Genomic DNA, 23704 nt, shown 5'->3' on the forward strand with positions numbered 1-23704 from the left:
ATCACACACATCTGCTGTCTGCTCTGTAAGATAAGGATAAGGGGTTGGTTGAGATGTCAAGTGAATTGGATGTGTAATTTTCCCCCATCCCTTATCCAAGCACCGATACAGCATGATTGCTGTGACTCTTCAGCACCTTTCCCTCATCGTCTTTAATCGCTGTGCAAGGGACCCCCCGCCCCTTTCCCAAGTCCCTGTGGACATAGGAATTGCTCAGCAACTCTGAAGACTCTGGGGTGCCCACGGCGGAAAAGCGCGACCCAGCACGGGCCGCGCACAGCTCCCCTTCTCCTCCGTCTGTTCGCGGTCCCCAGCGGGCCGCGACGGCGCACGGGCCCCGCGGCGGGACAGGACGGGCGCCGGTGGGGCCTCAGCCACCATCCCCCTGCGCGGGCCCAGGCCGGAGGGCTACCGCCCTCTCTCCATAGCCGACGTGCCTGAGTTTGGGCCCGGCTTCCGTGGCTCAGGGTGCGGCCGCCCGGCCGGGCCCCGCCACTTCCCTCCTGCCCTGCTGGCCGGGCCGGGGGCGTCTTCCCGCCGCGGCCCCTTCCCCTGGCCTGGTCCGGCCCGGCCCTCCGTGGCGTGGGAACAGCCGGGCGGGGCGGAGGCCGGGCCGTGGCGGAGGGAGGGAGGGAAGATGGCCGGGGCAGGCGCCGGGCGGGAGCGGGGGGAGGCGACGGCGGGGCGCTGCTAAGCGGCGGGGCGGGGGCGCTCGGGCCGGCGGGCCGCGCTCGGGGGCTGGGAGCCGCGGCGGCGCGGGGCAGGTCCCGGGCGGGGTTAGGAAGCGCGGCGGGGCTGGTCCCGGCGCGGAGCGGGGCTGGCGCGGAGGAGGATGAGCGCGGCGCGGCGCAGCCGGAGCCGCCCGAGTCCCGCTCTTTGCGGGGCCGCCTGTTAGTGCTGGAGGAGGAGGAAGAGGAGGAGGCGGCGGCGGGCGGCCGCAGCCCGGGCAGGACGAGAGCTGCCCCGGCGGCGGGCGGGGAGCGGGTTTCGGCTGGAGCTGGGCGGCGGCGGCCCGGCGGCGGAGCGGCCATGCCGTGGCTGAGCGGCGGACGGCGGCGACGGCAGCAGCAAGTGGCGGCGGGACAGGGCGGCGGGCCGCCGGCGGGCGGGCAGCGGGGCCGGGAGAGCTCGGAGCTACCGCTGCCCGCCGGCTGGGAGGAAGCGAGGGACTTCGACGGACGAGTCTTCTACATCGACCATAACACCCGGCAGACCTCGTGGATCGACCCCCGGGACAGGTAAGGGGCGGGAGCCGCCGGCAGACGAGGGAGATCCCGGGGGAAGGAGGGCCCGAGCCCAGTTCCCCACGCCGGGCGCCGACTCCACCGGCGAGGCCTCGCCGTCCCCATCCTTCCGCGCCCTGTGCCCCTCGGCGGCGGGGCCGGGCCGGGCCTGTCGGCGACATTTTCCTTCCCCCGTCCGTGGCCAAGAGAAGGGTGTGGGCGGCGGGGCCGCCGCTGCCCCTTGTCAGCGAGGCGCTCCACCTCGCCTCGCTTTGCCCCGTTTCGCCCCGAAGCTGGAAGGGATCTAAGAGCTCTGTCACACCGGCCCGCCCCAGCCCACGCGCGTGGAGACCCTGGAAGGCAGAGCCTCAAGCCCGGCGCCTGACGTGCTTGCCGCCAGGGTTAAGTTAGACCACAGGGGGAAAAAAATAAATGAAGATATTTTTGTTTTCCTTTTAAAAAATATTTTTCTTTTTGCTCGTAGTGGTACTCAGACAAGTATTGTTTTTGTGAGGGGGGTAAGATGGGGCAGGCAGGAACGTACTGCCTCTATTTATACTCGCATACTGGACTAACTTCACTGTAACCGACTGGCTCGGCCGTCCTGATTTATTAGCCGGGCTGAACTAATTGGCAGCAGCAGGCTGGAGGCATGCTGAAGTAATTTGGTAGATTACCTCCTCATAAAAGATAACGCTGCGTGGAGGTAAGCAAACCGGTAAATTCCTGCAGTTAATTTGACAAATACGCGGTCTGCTGCAAATTAGCCGTCTGTTGCGTTGTTTTGGGAGAGCGTTTTCACGTCTCTCAGGCCTGGCCGTGCGTGGTAAGATTGAATTATGCCTTTTCATTTTAATTAGTGTGAATAAATACGGGCAGGTTTTGTGTTTTTCAGTAAAATTTCATTCTAAGTAATATTTAAGCATCGTAGCTTGAAAGTGGCAGAAGAGTGGGCTGTTTGTAGCGGGTACTGCCCAGTGAATACAACCTCACTTGAAAGTGTTCGCCTAAAAATTTCCACGCAGAGTTAGTGAACACAAGTGTCAGTATTCTAGGTGTCTGCGAAATAAGAAACATATGTCTCTGTGTATGCTTTTCTATATTAAACAATGTTTTTATAGTAAGTGAAAGTTGGACAAGGACAGTTTGAACCTCAGCCAGAGCTACCTTGCCAGAAGTATGCCTGGAATGTTAAGCAGGCCACAGAAACATTTAAGCGTAGTCTGGGTTAAAGACTAGTAATTTGAGCGATTCCTGCTGTCTTGCACAATGATACATAACTGTTTAAATAGCCTAAATATTTACCTACCAGATCGAGATCTTTTGTCTCATTATTGAGATCTACTTATGCACACACGGTTTTCTTGTTTGGGTTGGTTTTTTTTTTTTTGCTGAGGCATTAAGTATTTGTTGGTATGCTTTGGATAGCACTTATTTTTCTACACTGAAGTGCATGTACATGTTGTTAGCTTGCTTGTAATATACTGTTTTAAAGGGAACCAATAACATAACATGTCTGTGATTTCTCTGCATGTCATTCTTTCCATTAAATATCAGAGGATGTGCATTTTCTCCTTCTGGAATATCTTGCATGCAGACAATAACAAAAAAATATTTAGCCGTTTATTACAGTGTTTAAATTGTTACCATTCCACTTGAATAGTATTTCTAAAATTATGACTTCGTTTTGAAGAAATTGAAATGCCACATGACTCTTGAAAACTTTCAAGCTGTTTCATACCAATATTTAAACTTAGATTTATTTTTCACATTGTGTAAATGTAGAGCATTGTGTAGGCTGTAGAGCAGAGATTGAGACATTTGTATTGAGGCAGATAGAAAAACCACAATGTCTTCATGAGCACATATCAGTAGTTTCTATAGAATTGAAGTAGCAGGACCTAGTTTTATGACTGCAAAGTTCATAAAACTAAATACTAAAATAAATACATAAAACTAAAATAGAGTACTCTTGTTATTTTAGCAAGAGGTCTGTCTTCTTGTGCCTAACAAGGTGACCACTCTTTTTGGATTTCATTGTAGCTATTCAGAGTTCCGTGGGCAGCAGCAAAATAGGCAAGGCTCAGATTAGTTGTGTTCTGCCAGAGTTTGGAAAAGAAAGGTCAGAGCAGCAGGGAAATGGAGCTGAAGCTGTATTTTTGCAAACAGAAGTTGAAAAAGTGGAGGGCAGAGTAACCTGCCTGTATCATATGTATCAATGTTTTGAGTTCAGTGTAGAGTGATAGAGAGCAGCCCCTACCCTTGCCTTCCCCCCCCCAACCCCATTTCTGTGTTTGAGTGGTTTTGTTTGTATCCAGGAGGAATTGGACAAAACTATGGGACCTCAGGCCATGCAGCACTAGTTTTGGGCTCTGAGAGTCAGCACCTCCAAGCTTTCCTATAGGCAGTAGTCTCAAGCATCCTCAAAGGCTCCTCTTTCCTTGGAGCTGTCACTTAGCACTTTTTCTGCATTCTCCCTGAGATTTCTCTGCCTTTTGTATAGTTTGTTTAATAAACTACATTTGAAGCAGTTATTTGATTAAACACAAACCAAAAATTTCCCACCCCTCAATGTTTTTTCCCATTGAAGATAAGAAGAAAAGGAAATACTAACTGGAGAAGTTAAGGAAGGACAAATGTGGGAAAGAGGAGGTGATGAGGGCAAGGGAAGTAAATCAAACTAATACAGAGAGGGGGTAAAGAACTAAGAAGTGGATACCTTATGGTTTTCTCTAGTAAGAAAAAGTGGAATAGATGAAGGAAAACGAGGGAGAATAGTAGAAGACCGATAAACTGAGCAGATTAGAGAAGCATTTTATCTTTGGTATCAAATCAGTGGTTAGGTTGGGGAAGATACTGTGTTGATCTATGTGGATTGTGTGTAATGAATAGGTTGCAGATTGTTCCCTGGCAGATCCTGTAGATCGCAAAATGGAACCATTCAGTGCATGTTTTCAACTTGAGGTGGTAGTCATCCTTTATCTTAATAAATTCTTCAAGGCAGCACACTGCCTTTTTATCTTGTGTTTGCACAATAACTGAGGATTGTAAATGATTTTATAAAAGACTGACTGTGGTTGATATTGATGACACTCGCGGCACCAAGGATCTTATTACTGTTGCTGTTTGTTACAAGACTGTGTTTTCAAGTGATTAGAACTTAGCCAAAACTGTTTGAGTTTGGCAAAAGCTTTCCAAGCTGGTGAGTCTTGTTAGATTTGTTATATGTGGAAACCTAAGCCAAAATACACTGTTGGATTTTTGGGACAATGTTAGGAGAGTGTTTCCTTCGGCTTCTTCATGTGAGTTGTCTTGTTTGAAGTTTAATTTTGGAGTGAGAATTTTAAACTTGTAAGTGGTTTTGCATGGAGAAATAATCTATTTGGGCCAGTTGGCAGGCATTGAAAAATCAGTATGGGTTGGATAAAGGTTTAGATTTTAAGACCTGCCTTGGCAGAAACTTCCTGCAAGCTAGCCTGCTGGTACATTAATTGAAATCAGAGAGTTTTTCTGTCTTGTGTCCTCATCAGCATCTTAATTCTGAGACCTAAAAGCTTCTTCATTTGAACAGAGGAGGAAAACTCAGGCCAGGTAGCAAAGGTGTGTTAGAACAAGGAGTATGAGTCCAAGTGGGGTTGGTCTTGGAAATTGACAGAGGGGGTTAAAATTTGAGTCAAGTTGTTGAAGTCAAAGCCATCAGCAATTGGGGGCAGGGAGAAGAATGGCACCTGAAGTCTGGGAAGAAAAAAGTAGGGGAACTGGACTGAAAACCAGTAGGGCAGGGAAAAATGGGTAAGAAGAAACCGGTCTAGTGAGGGTTCAGGGTGTGAGGATATCAGCACTTTTCTTGGCTGTACAGGGAACCCCGAGGCAAAGGAAGGAGCGCTGAGTTTGGATGAGGGATCTTCAGAGTCAGAAAATATGCATGCAAAACAGCATGCAAAGTCTAGATGAATAAAGGAAAATAGTTGGAAGGTGAAACACAAGAACTATGTGTGAAATATGAGGATAGGTAAGGAAGTGTTAAGATATGCTATACAAGGAGACTGATGAATAATCAGAATTGTAGAGATTGGAAATAAGCAGAAAAGGGTAATGGTCTTGAATCAGGGAATCAGCTTGAGAAAGTCACTCTGTAGGTAGCGATGTTATTAGAGTAGAAATGCTCAAGTGAGTAATGGGTAGAAAAGTCCAGAAATGCTGTCTGTTTTTTGCTGAACCATTTCAGGACTCCTCATCAGTTATTAGCATTTGGCAAATGTCTGTGTTACTAAGTTTGCATCTTCTCTCTATGGAGTAAGACAAAGACGGTCCATTAGTACTGTTGTTTCCTCTGTTACGGCAAGCAGCAAAGCAAGGTGTTCAAACCCACATGCTAGTGTGATACTGCATGATGCAATTTCTCTTTCCCCAATCTAGTTTTATAAAGGAATAGGAGATTGCAGATAAGAAGCTTACATTGAGAATATTCATGTCAAATCTTCAAAGCTAGAAAATTCCAGACTTAAGTTGCTTAGCTACTTTTTTGTATTTGAGAGTGTTTTCAGTGACAAGCTACTTTTTCGTATATTTTCTTGCCTTATTTAATACACGGAGAGGACAAACTCTCAGGTCGTATTAGAGGGCTGTGAAATAGTTGAGAATCACTTCTCAATTTTTTTGAAAAAATTGGAAGACTTGCCTCTCTTTAGAAAGGGAAAGGATCTTCTGGTGCACCAGTGTGTGATATGGTTAGAAAGGCAGTGGCCCCTTTGTTAGGGCAGGAGAATTTCTCCTAGAGTATTGAAATGTATCAGTCCACTCGACAATCCTCAGGAATGCAAAGACAATCAGAAGCATTTCAGTAAAGATTTTTCACAAATAGCATTTTACTGGGCCTGATGTAAACCTTTGCACTGAGAGTAGAAGTTGGTGTTGTTTGGTATTCAAATACAAATACTTCTATTCCAAAGCATCAGAAAGGCAACGGAATAGTTAGTACCATCACTATTTTTGAAAGTTTGCTTCAAGTTTTTCAGACTTTTCTGCTTCCTTTTTGTTGTATTTTGATTATCAGCTGTCTTAACACACAGTTTTGTTTTTGAACTAGTGCTATTAATGGAACAGGAAGAAAACAAACTGATTGTGGATTGGTATTTTAATATTCCCTCTGAAAACCTTATTGTGACTGGACAGATTAAAATAATGTTTTATTTGACTGTGATGTAGACCGTTAAGTAAATCATAAAATGTAACCTATAGGGTACAGAAATGTAGTTTAAGAAGTGATGCTTTGAAAATGTTTAAAGAGGAGCAGAACTAATGAAATAGTAATTTGGTTGTGATTGTATAAATTTGCTCTCTAGGCTGTCAGTGCCAAGCTTCCAAGAGATGAGATGATTGTAAAGAAAAAAACAGTATGGAGCTGGAAAATATGCTTGCCCATGAGAGCAAAAGAACTGAATTTAATCATTTGAAGAGGTGTTTAAGAAGTGCTTTGAGTATAGTTCATAAAATACATGATACTGGAGACTTTAGAGCTCTTTTTTTTAAGTAAATTTATAATAATATCTGCTTATTACCAGAAATATGATATATTTTTAACAATAAGAGATACCAAATGTCAGCAATTTTTCTATTGCTTTAGCTCTCTAGCTGAAATGATCTAATTTTTTTTTGCCTGATTTAAGTCAGCTGTCACCTGAAGTCCCATTGTCTATGACCATCTATTTATACTGGCTCCATTGAATGGTATATTATTTGAACTGTATATAATATATATATAGCTAAATGTATCTCATAAGGATATGCAGAGCAGCCATTCTTTCATTAGAAGGTGGAGAGTTTATCCATCTAGTTGTTTCTCTTAAATAGTGACTTCTTCCTTACTGTGTTATCCCCCTCACTTGAGGCTTTTGGGTCACTGCAGTTGCATCACTTGAGTACCTCAAGTTAGCAGTAAATTGAATGGACTTGATAGCATTTATATTAAAAGCATTACATAGAGAGTAGTACTTGAGATCCAGATGTTTTGAATTTTCTGTGCAAATGTCAAGCCTGGACACAGCCACAGCATGGATGGGAAAGCTGTGCAGCTGTGCAACTGCTCTTCTGGCATGTGACTGGGAATACATTCTGCAGCATATGGTGTTGAGAAAAGATTGCGGTGCCTTGAGCCTCCCTGAGTAATCTGCTCATAGTTGTGCTTTACTTCTTGTTCATAATAATTCAGTAATATTTTTAAAGTCATATTGTAGCTGACATTTGTTTTGAAAGTTTTACATATATATATGTCATGGTAAACCTCAGCCTTTCAGGAGGGAGACACATTCATTTTTTTTTCATCTTGTCTAGCACATCTTCAAAGAGGCAGATACTTAACTATATTGAGTGAATTTCATGAAGATGTTTATGATTAAAAAGGAATGTAAGTGCAAGTGTCCTAGAGTTAATGTTAGTTGGTATTAGGTTTGTTTTCCAAGCTGAGTCATTTGGTTGATAGATTCTGATAACAAGTAGATGTTAATCACCTGATTCATGGTAAATACTTTTAAGATACTGGTTCCTCCCTCCCCTGGATTTAAACTATTTAAGTATTCTAAAAAAGTAGCTTTTAATTTATTGCTAGATTTCTGTTGCTTGGGAAAAAGCAATGTCTGTATGAAGCAAGCGTTCATGTTTTCTAGTAATTCAACATTGTTAGCAATGAGTGCTACATCTCCAGTTATAATGAGGATTGTAAGTCTTTTCAGTAGTTTTTCAGTGTCTTAGAAAGTAGTTCTTCATAAAGGTGAAAGGTTTTCCTTATAGTACAATAGTAGTAGTTACGGTTTCTTTAATTGTTTTTACTGGTTAAAACACATGCATTGAAAATCTAGCTAGCGTCAAACTGAAAGACCTGAGGTGTGTGTGCTAAGACAGCAAAATGGTTATTGAGCCGTGGTAACCTCACTAACAAAAACTCACTGTTAAGCTTAGCACTTTGTTAAAGGTGAGGTTTTTTTGTGTCCATGTGTATTTTTTTATCTCTGAATGGATATATTTTCACCAGTTATATATGGAATGCAGACACCTGCCTGATTGTGTGCATGCTAGAAAGGGCTAAATTAGTACTTGAAACTCTTCTGTGTTACAACAGTGCTGTGGCGGATGTTATGAGGGCTTTTTCTTGAAGGGTTCTTTGACATGATATTGTTTGCCTCACATATGAATTGAATCTTACAAAGTCAGAAATACAACAGTGTTGTTAGTGCTCAAAAGAGTTGAAGAAGGTACTTTATTATTTCTTGTATGTTTAATTCAACGTATGTATGAGTCAGTATAGACATAATGGTTGTATTTATCATTAACCAGCACCAAGCATTGTGAAAAGAAAATTGGGTATTTGCGTTGATGTATCTTCTAAAGGGTGTGTGGGGGAAGTATCTGCTTTTTAGCAACTATGATGTGCACGTGTGAGATGGCAAGATTTGAAATGTCACAAGTCTAGGGCTGGGTTTTAAGGTCTATCTGCAGAAAAAAAAATCCTGTTTAGGGTTGGATTTTAGTGATTAGTTTTGTTTGAGAGATAACAACTTAGTGTTTTTAGTGAATGTAAATACAATGACAGCACTATGCAAACATAAGAACAAATGACTGGTAGATGATTAAAAAACAATTAGAAAGTTATCCGTAACAAAGTCCCATTAACAAGCTTCTCAGAGGTACCTGTTTAATGTAATATTATTTTATAGTTTTGAATTGTTTACTGGAAGATGGATCTTTGTGGAGTTGTATATGAAGCCTAACAGAACTATTTAGTTGATATTTTGGTAAAACAAAGTAAAACTAATACTCTTTCTGTTTACAGTTAAAAATAGAACTTCCTGAATATCTTATCTGCTGCAGTGTGACAGTTCACATTCACCAGCAAAGCCAGCCAGTATTACAGCTTTTGAGTAATCTACAACTTGTTTCTGGTTGAAAGAAGCTAGCTAAAGAAAACACACTCTAGATACTTTTCCTACTTCTGTCTGATGTGGCAGGGCAGCATGCAGGATCAGCAAGGTCTTACAATACAACACCCTTAAGCTGCCAAGAACAGCAGTGTCCTGCCAGCCACATGGTCTCACCCCCCTCTTGCAGTAGTACTGGTGAGTATCTAACCTTATGGTAAGACAAATCAGCAAAAGACTTCCTATGCAATATTTATTAAGTCTCTTTTTGGGGAGGGTTGGTTTTTGGCCAGTTTAGTTCCTGAAGTTGACTCAACCTTCAGGGCAGATAGGTATTTAAGTGGCTTATGTCAGTTAAGTTCAATTCAGTAAGGAATTGGCTTAGGCAAAAGTGATGAGTCAGTTAAAAAGCTTCTTCCAGTACATCCTCCTTGTGAATGGCAGTCCTGACTACTGATTTTAAAAATACTCCAATATAAACCAACTTATCTCTAAATAAGCATCAAGTTTTGTTTGAAAGGAAGCATTAAATTTTCAGATGTAAGATGGATGTGTAGAAGCCAAGAGAAGTCAATTAAATAGATGTCGTAGTTTTTTAATTGAGTAGCAGCAGTGTAGTGGCTATTATGAAGGGAGAGGGCTACACATAACAGAACCTGTTTAGGGTATTAGCAACAGCTTGGAAACACTTGTGAAAAGTTTGGTGAAGCCAGTGGTGATATTGTTGTCGCCAACAGGGAACCAAGTTGGTGCATGGGAGAACTGGATCTAGGACCAGATGGGTGTCTGGGAAGGATATCAGCAGTGTGGTACCACAGAAGTCTGTGTGAGTGAACTGGATATAAGATCTAGCTAGATGTGGGGAGGATCTTCAGAGTGGAGCAAGCATCTCCAAGGAAGGCCTCAGTTGGATGTAGGAGTGTTGGGTATAACTAGGAAAGGGAGAGGAGTATAAAGGTATGTTTTGGTTATAACCAAAATCACAGAGCAGCTGTTGGGAAGACTTGGAAGGTGGTATTGTCACCAGTGTTTGGACCTATAACTCATCAAAAGAGTGTGACAGTGTGACTGGGGAATTTTTTAAGATAATTTTTTTGAAATTTGTAGAAAATGTAAAGAAATTTTTAAGAATTTTAATTTTTTTTTAATGGATCAAGGTAGAAATTGCCAGGTTGTAGAGGAGGAGGTTTTGATATTTGAATTAGATGAACAAGATTTTTATATCTCTGCTTGTGTAGAGAAGCAAGGACTCTGACGTTGTAGTTTTTGCCTTGCTATCAATCCCGAGCCTCTTTTTTGGAGATCTGTCCCTCAATTCGTAACTAGTCATTAATGGCAAGGAAATGAGGATGTAGGCTTTGTTTCTTTCTCTGCCTTTTTTTGTGGGTATTTGCTGGAGTAGGAAAGGCTGTTGCATCCAGCGATGAGCTTGGTGGTCTCCCTGTGGTTTTGGAGGGTGGAGGTAGTTCTGTGCTGTACTGTTAGCTGTTTTGGCTGAAAGAGCTGATTGCCATCAAGGGTTGAATTAGTGAGTAGCAAAAACTGAAGTGACTTGTTTTTTTAAAAAAAAATGTTTTCAAATACTTTTCTATTTCAGTATATTTAATTGGCAATGGGACAAAAATTAAGTACAGTGATATCAACACCCTTGAACCAGCAACAAAGAATCAAAGGCTATCTTTCATAGCTCTCTGAAAGAGTTATTTTCAAGATGAAATATCTATGGAGAATCTTGTTGAAACTATTTTGATTTATTTTGTTCTTAGGCTGAAGCTCTTTCACATGCACAGTGATTAGGATTCTTTATGGTAAAATTAGAAGTTGCATATCAAAGCTGAAAATGCATACTATTTCAAAATTGATTTAATCTTGGATTGCATCTTGAACAGCTAAATATAAGACTTTTAAAATCCTTAATACACAACAGATTCTTAGAGTGGCTTATCCATGTTTGGAAAGGCAGCTGAAGTACTGCATAATTATCTAATTCTATAGCATAAACAAATTGTCACACTGTACTCAAAGGAGGATACAGTTCAAAGTTACTTGAACAGCAATTCCATGCATGCTTAAAAGAGAATTTCATAATAAAGTGTGGAGTTTTTTGGCAATATAGAGATAAGTAGTATATGGAGAAAGTATTGCATGTGTTTGGAAATTACTGCTTAAATACTTACGTGTCTTTTGCTTCCCCCAAATTACATCTTCTGGGTAAGATTAAGACTCATAGTATTAAAGATATGATATGGAACACAGGTAAAAATCCCCAAACCTCCTCAAACTTCAGAATAAGTTAGCCCCAAAACCAAAGAAAAATGGATTTAATGACCGTAGAGGCTGTTGGATCACAGGTCAGTTTTAGTAGTATCTTAATAGTGTCTGACACTGGTGACTTGCACAAATTAGTCTGGATATTATCTATTATGAGCTAGAGAAATCATAACTAACCTCTCCTTTATGTAATAAAAAAATAATTGGAAAAGCATGTAAAGACTAGAAACAAAATAGATAATTTGTCCAGTGCAGTTACAGAACATAGATAGTCACACTGTGTATTCGTATGCTTATTTCCAGCTGTGTGCAGTGTACTGAGTGATGACATTTAAAATAAGAAAGTGTATGCTACTTTGTGATAGTTGGAGTTGTTTTATCTTTGTTTTTCTGCCAGCTCATAGTTTATTCAAGGTAAAACCTAATGGTGCTCTTGTGGTTATGGGTGTACTGAAATTTGTGATAAATAGGCACCATGTGCCCAAGACTGCATGGGCATTGAATTCCACTTCTGTGTTTAATGTAGGTGCAGAGTCGGGCCAATTAAATTATAGAATCATTTGTTTACGGTAAAAAAACATGTTTACCGGTAACAGCTTGCAGAAAGATGGTTAAAAATTCTCTCCTTTGAAATGGTGTTGTAATTTCTCACGTCTTGAGATTCCTCTTGAGTAATCAAGTACAGTCCTTCCCTAAATACACCAGCACCTGTGTCCTTCCAGTTTCTTCATTTGATAATGCTTCAGACAGTGAATTCTTCTTTACAGAAGTACTTTGATAACCCACTTCTTTATTGTGATTTGATTTTGATGCTTCTATCTCATCAGCATGGCAAAATATATCTTTCTAACTGAATCTCTGTGTTTCACAGATGTTTTGAAAAATTTCCTCAAAAACATTTCCTCAAAAGGAAAGTAAAAGCATTTTAATGAAAAATGGTCAGGGATTTTTGAATCAGCTTTATTTTGCATCTGGACTGGTTAGCCATATATTTATGTTGGCTCTAGGAGAACTTTGAGAGTAAATCTCATGTCTTCAAGAGGAAGAGCTGTTCTAAAAACTTTTTTGACTTCACTCAGTTCTCAGTCCTTGGAAACTTCAGCTTAACACATTCATGGTCCAGTATTTTAATATACTTGTTTAAAGTCAGGACTTCTGAAAGAAGTGACTCTCTAGTTACCTGTATGAATCAAAAATAGCTACAACATACATATACAGGAGTCCAAATAATAACAGATTTCCTAAGCATTTTGCCTTAGTCAAGGGAACTATGCACAGAGGCCAATGAGAGATCCAAGGGCTTGGCCTGATCCTTCCTTTTGTGTTGTTTGTATTTAATAGTTCTCTGTACTTTGAGTCTTGTGTTCCGATTCAGCCAAACATCTTGATTTCTCTTAATACTTTGTAATGCACTGAATTTAAGGAGCATTTACTTTGATCTTAATGAATGAGTAGTTTCAGCTGAGTCCCTTTGAGTTGATCTGCAGTGTGGCTCATGATTACCATTCTTGAAGTGTGTTCACTCTGTTTTCAGAAGGATCACGAAGTTGAGGGAAAAAGGGAAAAAATTAATTACTGAGCCCTGCATACTTGTCCTAAGCAGTGCTAAAGTGGTAGATTAATTTTTTGGTTGGTTTTTTTGGTTGTTTTCAGTGGATTGGTTTGGGGTTTTTTTAAATAGGGTGCAGCTACAATTTTCTCCCAAGAAATTGTGAAACAAACCCTTTATTTTTTGCTTTTAAAAAGATCTTTCTTTTTAGCCTAATGTTGGAGAAAAATATCAAGGTGTTCATGGTCTCGACTCTTGGATTCTGACTGCTTGATGTTACCATGAATATAGTGTATTTCCAGTTCCAGGAATTATTTTCTTGCTGTAAAATAAGCTGCATTACAAATTTCTGGTTTTACCTTTTTTTAGTAGTTTTCTGTATGTGCTTGTATGAAATTTTAGAGAAGTGTTAAAATTTTTAGTTAAATATTGTAGATGTCTTTCAGAACAAAAAGCCCTTTTAGTCTGTGAGCAGATATCCAAACACAAATATGTAGGAAAGGAATATAAGAGTGTTTTGTGCGATGTCATTTGAAATTTCAGGCAATTTACCATCTATGAGACTCCTTACAGCTATAGCCTCAATGTATCTGTTGATAGACATTATTCTGACTTGACACTCTAGGAAGTTGGAATTGATAGATGTTAGTGAATGACTTGTGGAAGATTTGCTGAACTATGGTCAGTTTTGTTGTTAGTGTTTGGTTGGTTTGTTTGTTTGGGTTTGTGTTGGGGTTTTTGTTGTTGTTGTTTTGGTAGTGTTTCCTATCATTGGCTGTGTATGTAACTCAGAACTTCCTAATTTTTTACTGTTGCTGTTTGTAGGGATTCAAGGGCGATGTAGGGAACTATCAACTGCTTTCATTTTTCATACAGCAGCTTGGGGGAATTGTGACACAAATTTTGATAACTCAGCTCTTTTTTAGGAGCATGTCATGTTTAGAAAAATAAAGCTTTCCCTGAAGGGCATCTAAAAAAAGCCTTAATTTCTTTCCACTTGGATGTAAACTTGTTTTCATGCTAAACCAGGTTAAAGGATGTCTTTTTATGACTTAATAAAAGACAAAACACCAGGTGGTTCATATGGATGAAGAGATATATGTGTGTGTGTATATTTTAAAACAAATTCTCAAACTTTCTCACAATATTCTGGAAATCTGACAGACTAGAAAAAACTCCAATGATTATGGAAAATAGTCTATCTTTTAAAAATTCCCTTCCACTAAAATACCAATTGCCTTATATGTAGAGCTTGTTAGAGTACAGAATGAACTCTCTTGTATCAGAGTATGCTGTAATATCATATTAGCTAAATTACTTCTGGGAGTAATCTTGTAGATCTATCCATGCCTGTTCAGGGCTTCTGTTTGGTAACAACAGTGATGTAGCTGATGGTTTTCTCTGGACATCTGCCTAATAGGAGTGAACCATGTCCGCCTCCTCCTCATTCTGTTTCACAGCATCAGCCAAACAGCTCTAAGGTGGTAATACGCTTTCATTGCTATTGACCAGGACTTGATTTTGATCCTTGAGTTAAAGACTTTCTCTCTTTTGGTGATTCCTGCCTTGTACAGAGATTTTTGGCAGTTATTTGATTCTTTTGGAAATAGTATCTGAAAGAGAATATTGATAGTATCAATTCTCCTAACACCTTACAATACATGTAAGGAATTTAGATTTTTTTTTTTTTAAATGTTGTTTTAAAATGCAACTGTATCATTTTATTGTTAAAAATTATTGTAGTGAATTTCTGGAATTTCTCCTTTTGCCCTTATGTAGGGTATCTAAATATCTGGGGCTTTTGAATGCTTGTGCATATGACCTTTTACTGACACTGTTCTTCAGGTATTTGTTTTATTCCTTCTGAAATCAGTCGATGAAGAAAGTAATGTTTACTTTTTTTACCTCAATCACAACTGCAAGTTCTTTTTCTTTACATTTAGATTCTTAAATAGTAAATTACCAGTGTCCAAAACTCTTTTCCATTAGGAACACCTTAAAACTACAGATAGAGTCCTGGCTGTGAAAATTTTCTCTCCGCCCCCCAGTCTATGAATAGTGTTCTTTAAAATGTAAAGGTTTGCAGATCTTATTTTCATTTTCCTGTCTTGGCCTTTTATGTATGAAGCTTAATTTTCAAAGTGAGTGAGGATTTTAATACTATTTCACTCATTCTCTATACTTTTTGCATGATAGCAAGCACACTTTTAAAACATCGTGTGTGGGTGGGTTTTTTTTTTTGTGTTAAAAATAGCATACAGCTTATTGAAAAACAAGGCAGACCTGTGCCCCAAAATCAAATGAAACTGCTGCTTAGATGAGGCTCTAAAGAGGGCATTTATATGTTGTGGAATGAATGGCATGCCTGCACTAACTCCCCGCAGGCCGGATATTTCCAAGGTATCAGACAGAGCTGTATATGCTGCACTCTTTCTTCCCCCTTCAGATCTGAAGTTTTTCCCTTGACACAGTCTGAAGGACCCCGGCCCTGCTGGGGAGGATGGGTTGAAAGGATGGGGACGATGAGGGAAAGAAAAAAGAAGTAAGGTGACTATATGTGCATGTTTGATATCTTTTTTTTTTTAATTTTTTCCACCCAAACTGTCCCATGATAGTTCGTAGGCTCCTTGTACTTTGTTGAGCTAGAGTTGTTTTCCTAATCATTGTTCTTTGAACAGTGTAGTTAGGAATTTCCTGTTCACGTTTTACTACAATGTTTGTTTAAAATGATAGACCACAGTCTTTTTCCTGACCTAAAACTAGATTAGCCTTGAATGTTGAAGAGAAGTCGGACAAATAAAGAGGATAGACTGTATTTGCTTATGTCATGGAGAGAGGCCTTCTAACCATGGGCTCAGTTGTATCAAATACCACATGTCATGTTTCTTAAATATTTACTAAGACAAATAAACATAGTTATTGTATGAACTGGCATGTCTCCAAATTTCTGTTCCTTTGATTCTCATGGGTGGGTCGCGTTTAATCAGGAGAAATATTTTTAATCAAGACTCTGATACTTACTGGATTACTGAATCTAGTATTGCCTTACTTCTTCCCTCTCTCCCCCATTTATAAAATGCAACAAAATAAACCTCAGCAAAGTTCAAGGTATAAAATGCAGCAACAAACTATCAGGAAATAGTAAAATTTGGAGTGAGTCTGCCTTTTCCCAATACTTGGGGTGCCTATGGTAAGGAAAAATATTGTCTTTGTATGTATCGACATAGACTTTCAAATTTGTGGAAAAAAAAGATATCCCAAGCCCAGCAGTGTTAGGTACGCCAAGAATTGCAGCATCCTTATTATGCAATTTATGCTTATTTAGGACAAGTTCCTTGTATAACACTTTTAATCTACATAAATAGTGCACGCCTGCATTGATGGAACAGTACGGGTAATAAGGCTATTGATTTTTATCTGGAAAGGGTAAAATTTCAACATTAAAAGCAATGTATGATCTCCACGTGAGGTTTTTATTTTACAAAAAAAAAATCTGTAACATAAATAGTATTATGGCATGGCACAAAAGTTTTATCAAGATTTGGAGGGATAGTGTATTGACCTACCTGAGTTGGCTACCGAGGTTGTTACCTACATGCATCAAACTCACAAATACACATTTTATGCAATGCTCTCGGGTACTTTTATTGCAAGAACACCTGTGAACGTGTGCATGTGAACTTCTGATAAACCCACTGAATTAATTTTTCAGGCTGGGAAATGTCAGATTTGTAAAATCATGGAGACTATAGCTGATACGACACACAGGCATGTCATTACAAGGGTGTTGCCAGTTAAAATACTCAGCTGTTATGGTATTTCCAGCTTAGCATCTAATTTTGTTCCACCCAGCAAATAGTGACATAAATAGGACTAGCTGTGGATTTTTAAAGGAGATATTTAATGTATTTTTAAAGAAAATAACATTTGGAAGGGAAAATATTTGGGTAGCTTGCACGTGAATGTCTAGGGCAGGACAGGGACATGCCTCGCAGGACATCGAGCTTGATATGCTAAAGAAGCCTGTGGTAGATGTTATGTTGAAAATGTTACCATTTATAGAAATCGGGTATTTTCATGAGTACCGGAACTGATTAAGTCTGCTTTCCTGTGGGATTGTGTCTTATGGCCTACTGGCTCAAGTGTCTGGAAAAGTGGAAGTTCTGTCACAGGCTTTTTTGCTTTGCATTTGGTGTATTTGCACCCACTTGCTCCTGAGCAGATATTCTGTTACCTGAATAGGTATAAGCATAGGCTTTTCACTTTCTACTACTTTCGTAGGTATTTGAGTAATCTAGACGTTTCCCTAAAACCTGAAACTTGTCAATGGAATAAAAAAGAAGTACAGCTAGGTTTATTAATTCACAGTGTTATTACTAAATATAACAATCCATATTTTAATAGGAGATGGGACTGCAAGCCCTTGATTTTTTTAAAAATTTTTTTGTAATACCCCTGTTATCAGCTAGCTTCTAGTAACCAATTCGTTGAAGCAGAGGCCAGTTCCTAAAAACCAAGTGATGTTTTTGCCTAGTAAGCAATGGAAAGATATTTTGAGATTAGTGCACCAGATTTTATGGTACAGGCTTGGATTCTAATTGAGGTGTGTGTGCAATAGATGCACAATTTCCCCACGAATGAAACAGGGCATTAGACAGATTTAAGTTTCCAGTGCAGCTGTGAGGCTGCATTGCTTGTGGTATGCTGCCTGGCTTTTAGTTTGTTTTCCCTGTATGTGCGAACTTGAGTAGAGATCCAGAGTCCTGCAGAAGGTTTATCAATGAGCTGCCTGCTATTTAAGTGTGTAGCTCCTGGAGCTGTTAGCAGTTGGGGGTTTTTTTGTTCATACGGATAGATGTGAAACACTGTCAAAGGTAGTGGGTGACATTGATTTTGCTCTCAGCACAGGTTGTTCACTTTGGTTTTGACCTTCATTAAGCACAGGTTTTTCTACCTGGAAAAGCTGGAGTTCCATAGCTTGGGTGTGAATAAACAGGGCTCTCAATCTTCCACGTGAATGCTTTTTCATGTAGCAATACGGGTGAGTAGTTTATTCCACTAGATGAAGTAAGTGAGGTGAATAAGGTGAGTAAGCAATTTCATTATGAGACACTCTCAGTTGTGTCTAAATGCTATGTTGCAAATTCGGCTCGCACTGTGAGCTGGTTGGGAGCCAGGTGGCTGTGGTTAATTCATCACTGAACTTGAGCTGACAAGCCCTGTGTAGGCTAAGTTATATTAGATGGAGCTCTGTGCCACACTGAAGTAGCTGGAAGCTGTCCACGTAGGAGCCAGGGCAGAGCTGCTTTGGGTCCTGTGTAGACAAATTGTAAAAGTGTTTGTGTGGAGTAATTAATTTACTCTATGAATTTACAGTGCCTTTACTGTGATGTTACTTTATTTACAGAGATCAGTTAACATTCTGTTTGTGTGAGTTGTAGGCATTAGTTAATTCTTGTAGAGTTGTATTTATAAAGCACATATAAAATGTGTGTATTATCATAGGGTATATCACCAATGCTAAATGGATTCATAAAATTCTTACCTGTTGATTTGCAGTAGCATGCAATTTTGTATATTATAAAGTTAAGCTCATAAGCAAAGATCTTTGAAGTAAAGCCATGACTTCAGGAAGACTTCTAATATAATCCAATCACAACAGCTACTTGGAAAGATAAGTTGAATCTTCAAAGTAGACAGTTAAATTTCTCTTCTAAAATACTTGATAAAAGCAGAAAAGCGCCTTTAAGTTTTTCTTTCTAGTCTTCCAAAATGCTGCTTTAGATTCATTACTCTGTCTCACAGTTGTATTACTCCAGTGCCTTTTCTGACCTCCGCTTCTAGCTCCTGAAGTGTTGTTTGCCTATTTTAATCATGCCTCTCTCTAAAGCAGGAGTATGGTTCAGTGGTACTGGTTTGGGATTTGGGAGATAGGGGTTCAGTTCTTTGCTCTGCCACAGTTACTTTCAAAACTGCTTGTATCTGGTGTTCAATTAGGTACTAATTATGATATTTCTTGTAACTTAATGGTGGGGTTCTGATTGTAAATGAATGATGTGATTGTATGAATACAAATAAAATGAGTAATGTAATGGTTGAGTTCTTTTTGGCTTTGTTTGCTAACGTTCATGCTTTTCCTTTATAAAATACTTCCTAAAACTGGTCATACTGTGACACTTTCAGGTACAGCCTTTTACAGGCAGAGGACCTCAGTTCCTGAAGCTTGCATTACTTTGCCTAGATATTTGAAATAAGTTTTGCTGATGAGAGTGGGAAGAAACATTGCAGTGAGCAAGCCTCATTGAGGATGGAATAGCGTGTGCGCGCTCTCTCTCCCTCTTCCCTCCTTTCTACCCTATCAAAGACAGCCTGTTTAATGTTTCTTAAGTAGCATTAAAAATTATTGGGGTTTATTGATCTTCGTATTATAATTATGGTTTGCCAAGCACAATACAGTAAAAGTAACTGTTTCTCATTTTCTGCAAGTATACTTTCTCTCCTGTGTTAGACTGGGTCTTGTATATGTATTGAGTTAAAAGTTTTCTTTGTTGTAGGTTGATGAGGATGAGTAATAGTTGTCTGCCACGGTAAAGAATGGTTGGCAGCTTTTGTCATCTTAGCCTGTAGTGGTTTTGTTTGGGGAACACAGTAGCCATAAGGTCAACAGAATACTTTGGAAATTAATAAAAGATGTATATAACTATTGTCTGCATGCAATATTTATAAATGAATGTTACGTAACCCTGTAGTTTCTCCTCCACGACGCTGCATCATGAAGCTGATGTTAAGTGCTACTCCTGTGCCAGAAGGTCCTGAGATGGGAACTGTATCGCACTCTTGCATACTGGAAGGAGCTGGAGCAGTACCTGCTGTGAGGCAGTGCAGGAACACTGGTCTAATGCTTTTGGAGGTTCTGCTGGAGCTGCCTGTTCTCAGCTCTGGAGAACTGAAGTGGCTTTCAGGGCTGTGAGAAGGCATTTGTGTGCTTCCGGGAAGGAAAGATGGGGACAGGGCTAAATATTTTTGTTGTTGTTCAGGTAGCTGTCAAAATTTATGCTTATGAAAGCTTGTGATTGACAGTAATGTAAAGGAAACAGAGTAATTTGTGCTATTAATGTGTCTGTGTGTGGATGGAGGTGCACATGCTTGATCTGGAAAGTGTGTTTGAGAATGCTTTAGTTATTCTCTCAGTTTGGAAATTGGAGATCAAAGCACTGTACATTCAAAACAATGGAAGAATGTGCTGGGCTTATAAGTACAAAAGACAAAAGGACAAGGTGAGTTTATTTTCATTACTGAGGACAAGGTGAGTTCATTTTCATGGCTGCTTTTGAAGGAAGCAAGAAATGCAAGTAAAACTAATCTTGAATCTCTGAAGACAATGTTGATGGGTTTTTTTCTTTTCAACATTGAAGTTTGATGGATGTTAAAAGTTGGCAGAAGAACTTGTCCATGCTTACAATATCTTACAGTATCTTTAATATTTGTTAAATTAAACCATGTGTTATGCAAGCCGCTACTGAAAATGGCATCTCTGTAATTTGTTTTCCTTTTGAAAGCTATTAGAGTCCATATACAAAAGCTCTTTGAACACTTTTTTTGTTGTTGTTCACTTTTATACTGTGAAATCATTTTGGCTCACCTGTAGATAAATTGCATGTTCCTTTTTTTAATTATTCTGGATTTATATTATGATAACAACGATGCCATCCCATCCTTTGCTTCAGTCAGCAATTCATTTTCTGGGAAGAAGAAAATGCTGAATATTGCCTCTTGAGAAGTACAGATTATTCAGTCAGTAGAGAAGTACTTATGTCTGTGGATGTTCACCCTTAGAGTCACCGTAGTGACACCTCAGAAAGCAGCATGGTTTAGAGATATCTTGGATAGATGATCTGATTACTTGCATGTTTCTCTCTGTTTTGGAGAGTTTGTAGTTTGTTTTTTTGGGGGGAGCGGATGAGGTGGGAGTGGAGGAGATCGGTGTTCTTCCCCAAATCAGTATTCGACTTGAGTCTTGACTGCTGTCTTAAATTAGTGTATTTACTAGTGCTTCTCTATTGAGAGGAGTTACGGAAAACAGATTCTCTCCATAAAACTAACTTTTGCAGGAATTAGAAGCTTTAACTCATTATGATTAAGATGTGTTGCTCAATATATGGCCAGAGGGAAGGAGTGGGTCTAGAGCAGTCATGTCTGTCAAACCAAGGCTATTAAAATGTAGCGTAGCAGTAGGGTTTAACTGGGCAGGTAGTGAGGCTTCTTGCATCAGAAGGCTATTCTGAAAAGATGATTGAAGACAGACTGGAAAGTAGTGCTACTGAATTATTATCAAAAATAGCTTGAGTTTTGGTGAGGTTTTTTTTTTGAAGGGGGAGAAATAGATTTGATACCATATAACATTATTTACTAGGTGTTATCTTCACTGTACTCTAATTAGAACTCAACGGGGAAAATTGTCAAGGAAGTTAACTTCTCAAGGATATAAAAAATTTAGGATCAGATTTACAGATATGATGATGAGTAGGGAGGAATGGACTAAAAACCTTTGCTCTTCTGACAACTTCCATCTTCAGTAATTCCTTGTTGTCATGTTGTGGTAGTATAAAATCAGAAAATCCTGTGAATAATAACCTTGTGGAAGACGCTGAGAGTGATGATGTCTGTGAACATCTGAGTTCACTTATGGGGACATAAGACCTGCAAAAGGCAGCTTAGACGAAGAGTTTTGGCAAAAGGCAGGCTTTCCTGGCAGCAACAGTACTCTAGGAAATGGTGAGAAAAATCTCTTCTTCAAATTAGTTGTTCAGTTGTGGCACAATTACAAGATGGGGGAGGAAAGAAGGAACAGTCCTGTTTCTTTCTCCACAGCTGTCTTAAGCTGTCTTCTTGCTTAATGGGTAAAAAGAAAAGATTTTTTAGAAAATGATACAATGTGCAAGTATGGGAAACAGAATAAGTGCGTAAGTTATTACCACATTCTTCTGGGAATTTCCTGTCATGCTTGTATGCTCTCCTGCCTTCCCTTGCACTATTGTTTCCCTTTCAGTTCACTCAGGTTTCCTAAGAGCCTTTGAGGAGCTGCTGGTAAGTTTTCGAAGTCTTGGTCTCTAAGACTTTAATCACCAAGTTTTCAGCACATATGAGGCATCTGCTGTCTGGAATAGTAATTGTGGTTCGGTCTACTTCATGTCCTCCTTTTATTTGATCTCCTGAAGCATTGCTCATCAGCTCAGCTAAGCAAGCAGGCTTACAACACTTCTCAAAACCCTGTTTTTTTTAGTCTTTTCTGGGGATTGACTTGATGGAGAGCAGCTCTGCAGAGAGAGACCTAGGAGTCCTGGTTGACAATGAACTAAACATGAGCCAGCAATGTGCCCTCGTGGCCAAGAAGGCCAATGGCATCCTGGGATGCATCAAGTGTGGCCAGCAGGTGGAGGGAGGTTTGTTCTCCTTCCCCTCTACTCCGCCATGGTGAGGCCTCATCTGGAGTCCTGTGTCCAGTTCTGGGCTCCTCACGTCAAGAGGGACAGGGAACTTCTGGAGAGAGTCCAGCACAGGGCCACCAAGATCATCAGGGGACTGGAACATCTTTTTTATGAGGAAAGACTGCAGGAACTGAGGCTGTTCATCCTGGAGGAGGGTGCAAGGGGACCTTATTAATACTTAGAATCATAGAATGGTAGGGGTTGGAAGGGACCTTTAGAGATCATCTATTCCAACCCCCCTGCAGAAGCAGGTTCACCTAGATCAGGTAAAAAGTATATGTCAGGATGGGACTACACTTTTTTCTGTAATGTCCATTGGTAGCACTAGGGGTAATGGTCAAAAGCTGGAACACAAAAAGTTCTGCTTAACTGTGAGAGTGAGGAAGTCCTGGCACAGGCTGCCCAGGGAGGGTGTGGAGTCTCATTCTCTGGAGATTTTCAAAACCTGCCTGGACGTGTTCCTGTGTGACCTGATCTAAGTGGACCTGCTTTAGCAGCAGGATTGGACTAGATGATCTCTAGAGGTCCCTTCCAGCCCGTGTCATTTTGATTCTTCTGCTAGTAACAGAGGGTTACGAAATGCAGGGAACAGTTACTCTGACGAGGCTTCATGTCATTTCTATGGGTGGATAATTTTTTGTATTTTAGGTAGATGAAACATTATATCCCTTCTGACAGCATGAGAAGAACTTAGGTTTCTAGTGTGAGACTTAAAGCTCCACTTCTCTTTTGAATACATCTGTCCAGCCTGCTTGTTACTTAATACCAGACAGGCATCTTGAAAATGCATTTTTTTTTCTCCTTCCTTCACTTCTCCTGAAGTTTTTTTAATTTGCATTCCTGATGTTTTTGTGTCTTTTCAATTGTTTTCTTGTGAGTGCTCTCTGCATTAAAGATAGACTTAATCTTACCTGAGAAAAGGAAGAGAAGCTGGACAGAGATTTTAATTGTCATTACTATGAAAAAATAGTTTTTAGTGAATACATTGTTAAAGATATGTCAAAACACAGTAACTGTCTCCCTTTGAACTCTTTTAATGATTGGTTGGTCAATCAATCATTACATGTGTGTGTTGTGGTTGTGGTTTTTTTCTTTTTTAAGAAATCTTAACAGATAATGGATTAATTAGGTGGTTTCCAAATATGTTATCGACGTCAAGTTCCTATGTCATTAGGTCTTAACCTTTCAGGAGCAATGAAGGAACTGTTTGTATTGGGGATTACTGTTCTTGGGGGAAGCAGTACTATTGTATAGCAATGG

The 23704-nt window shown here is 40.0% G+C and overlaps 1 protein-coding gene across 4 annotated transcripts in view; it reads left to right on the forward strand.

Annotated features, from left to right (window-relative positions):
* Positions 1–728: 728 nt before the first annotated feature.
* WWC3 (WWC family member 3) overlaps positions 729–23704 on the forward strand; it is a 98498-nt gene continuing 75522 nt past the window's right edge. For 2 of the 4 annotated variants that reach the window (XM_061998730.1, XM_061998739.1), the window contains exon 1: positions 729–1238. In XM_061998730.1, the coding sequence (XP_061854714.1) occupies positions 1030–1238 (209 nt within the window). In that variant the 5' untranslated portion in view covers positions 729–1029. Of the gene's footprint in view, positions 1239–1847; positions 1930–23704 lie in introns of those variants that run through there. The other 2 variants (XM_061998722.1, XM_061998749.1) reach the window with 2 other exon arrangements.

This window comes from Colius striatus, chromosome 1 (assembly GCF_028858725.1).
Source record: "Colius striatus isolate bColStr4 chromosome 1, bColStr4.1.hap1, whole genome shotgun sequence".
Taxonomy (NCBI): domain Eukaryota; kingdom Metazoa; phylum Chordata; class Aves; order Coliiformes; family Coliidae; genus Colius; species Colius striatus.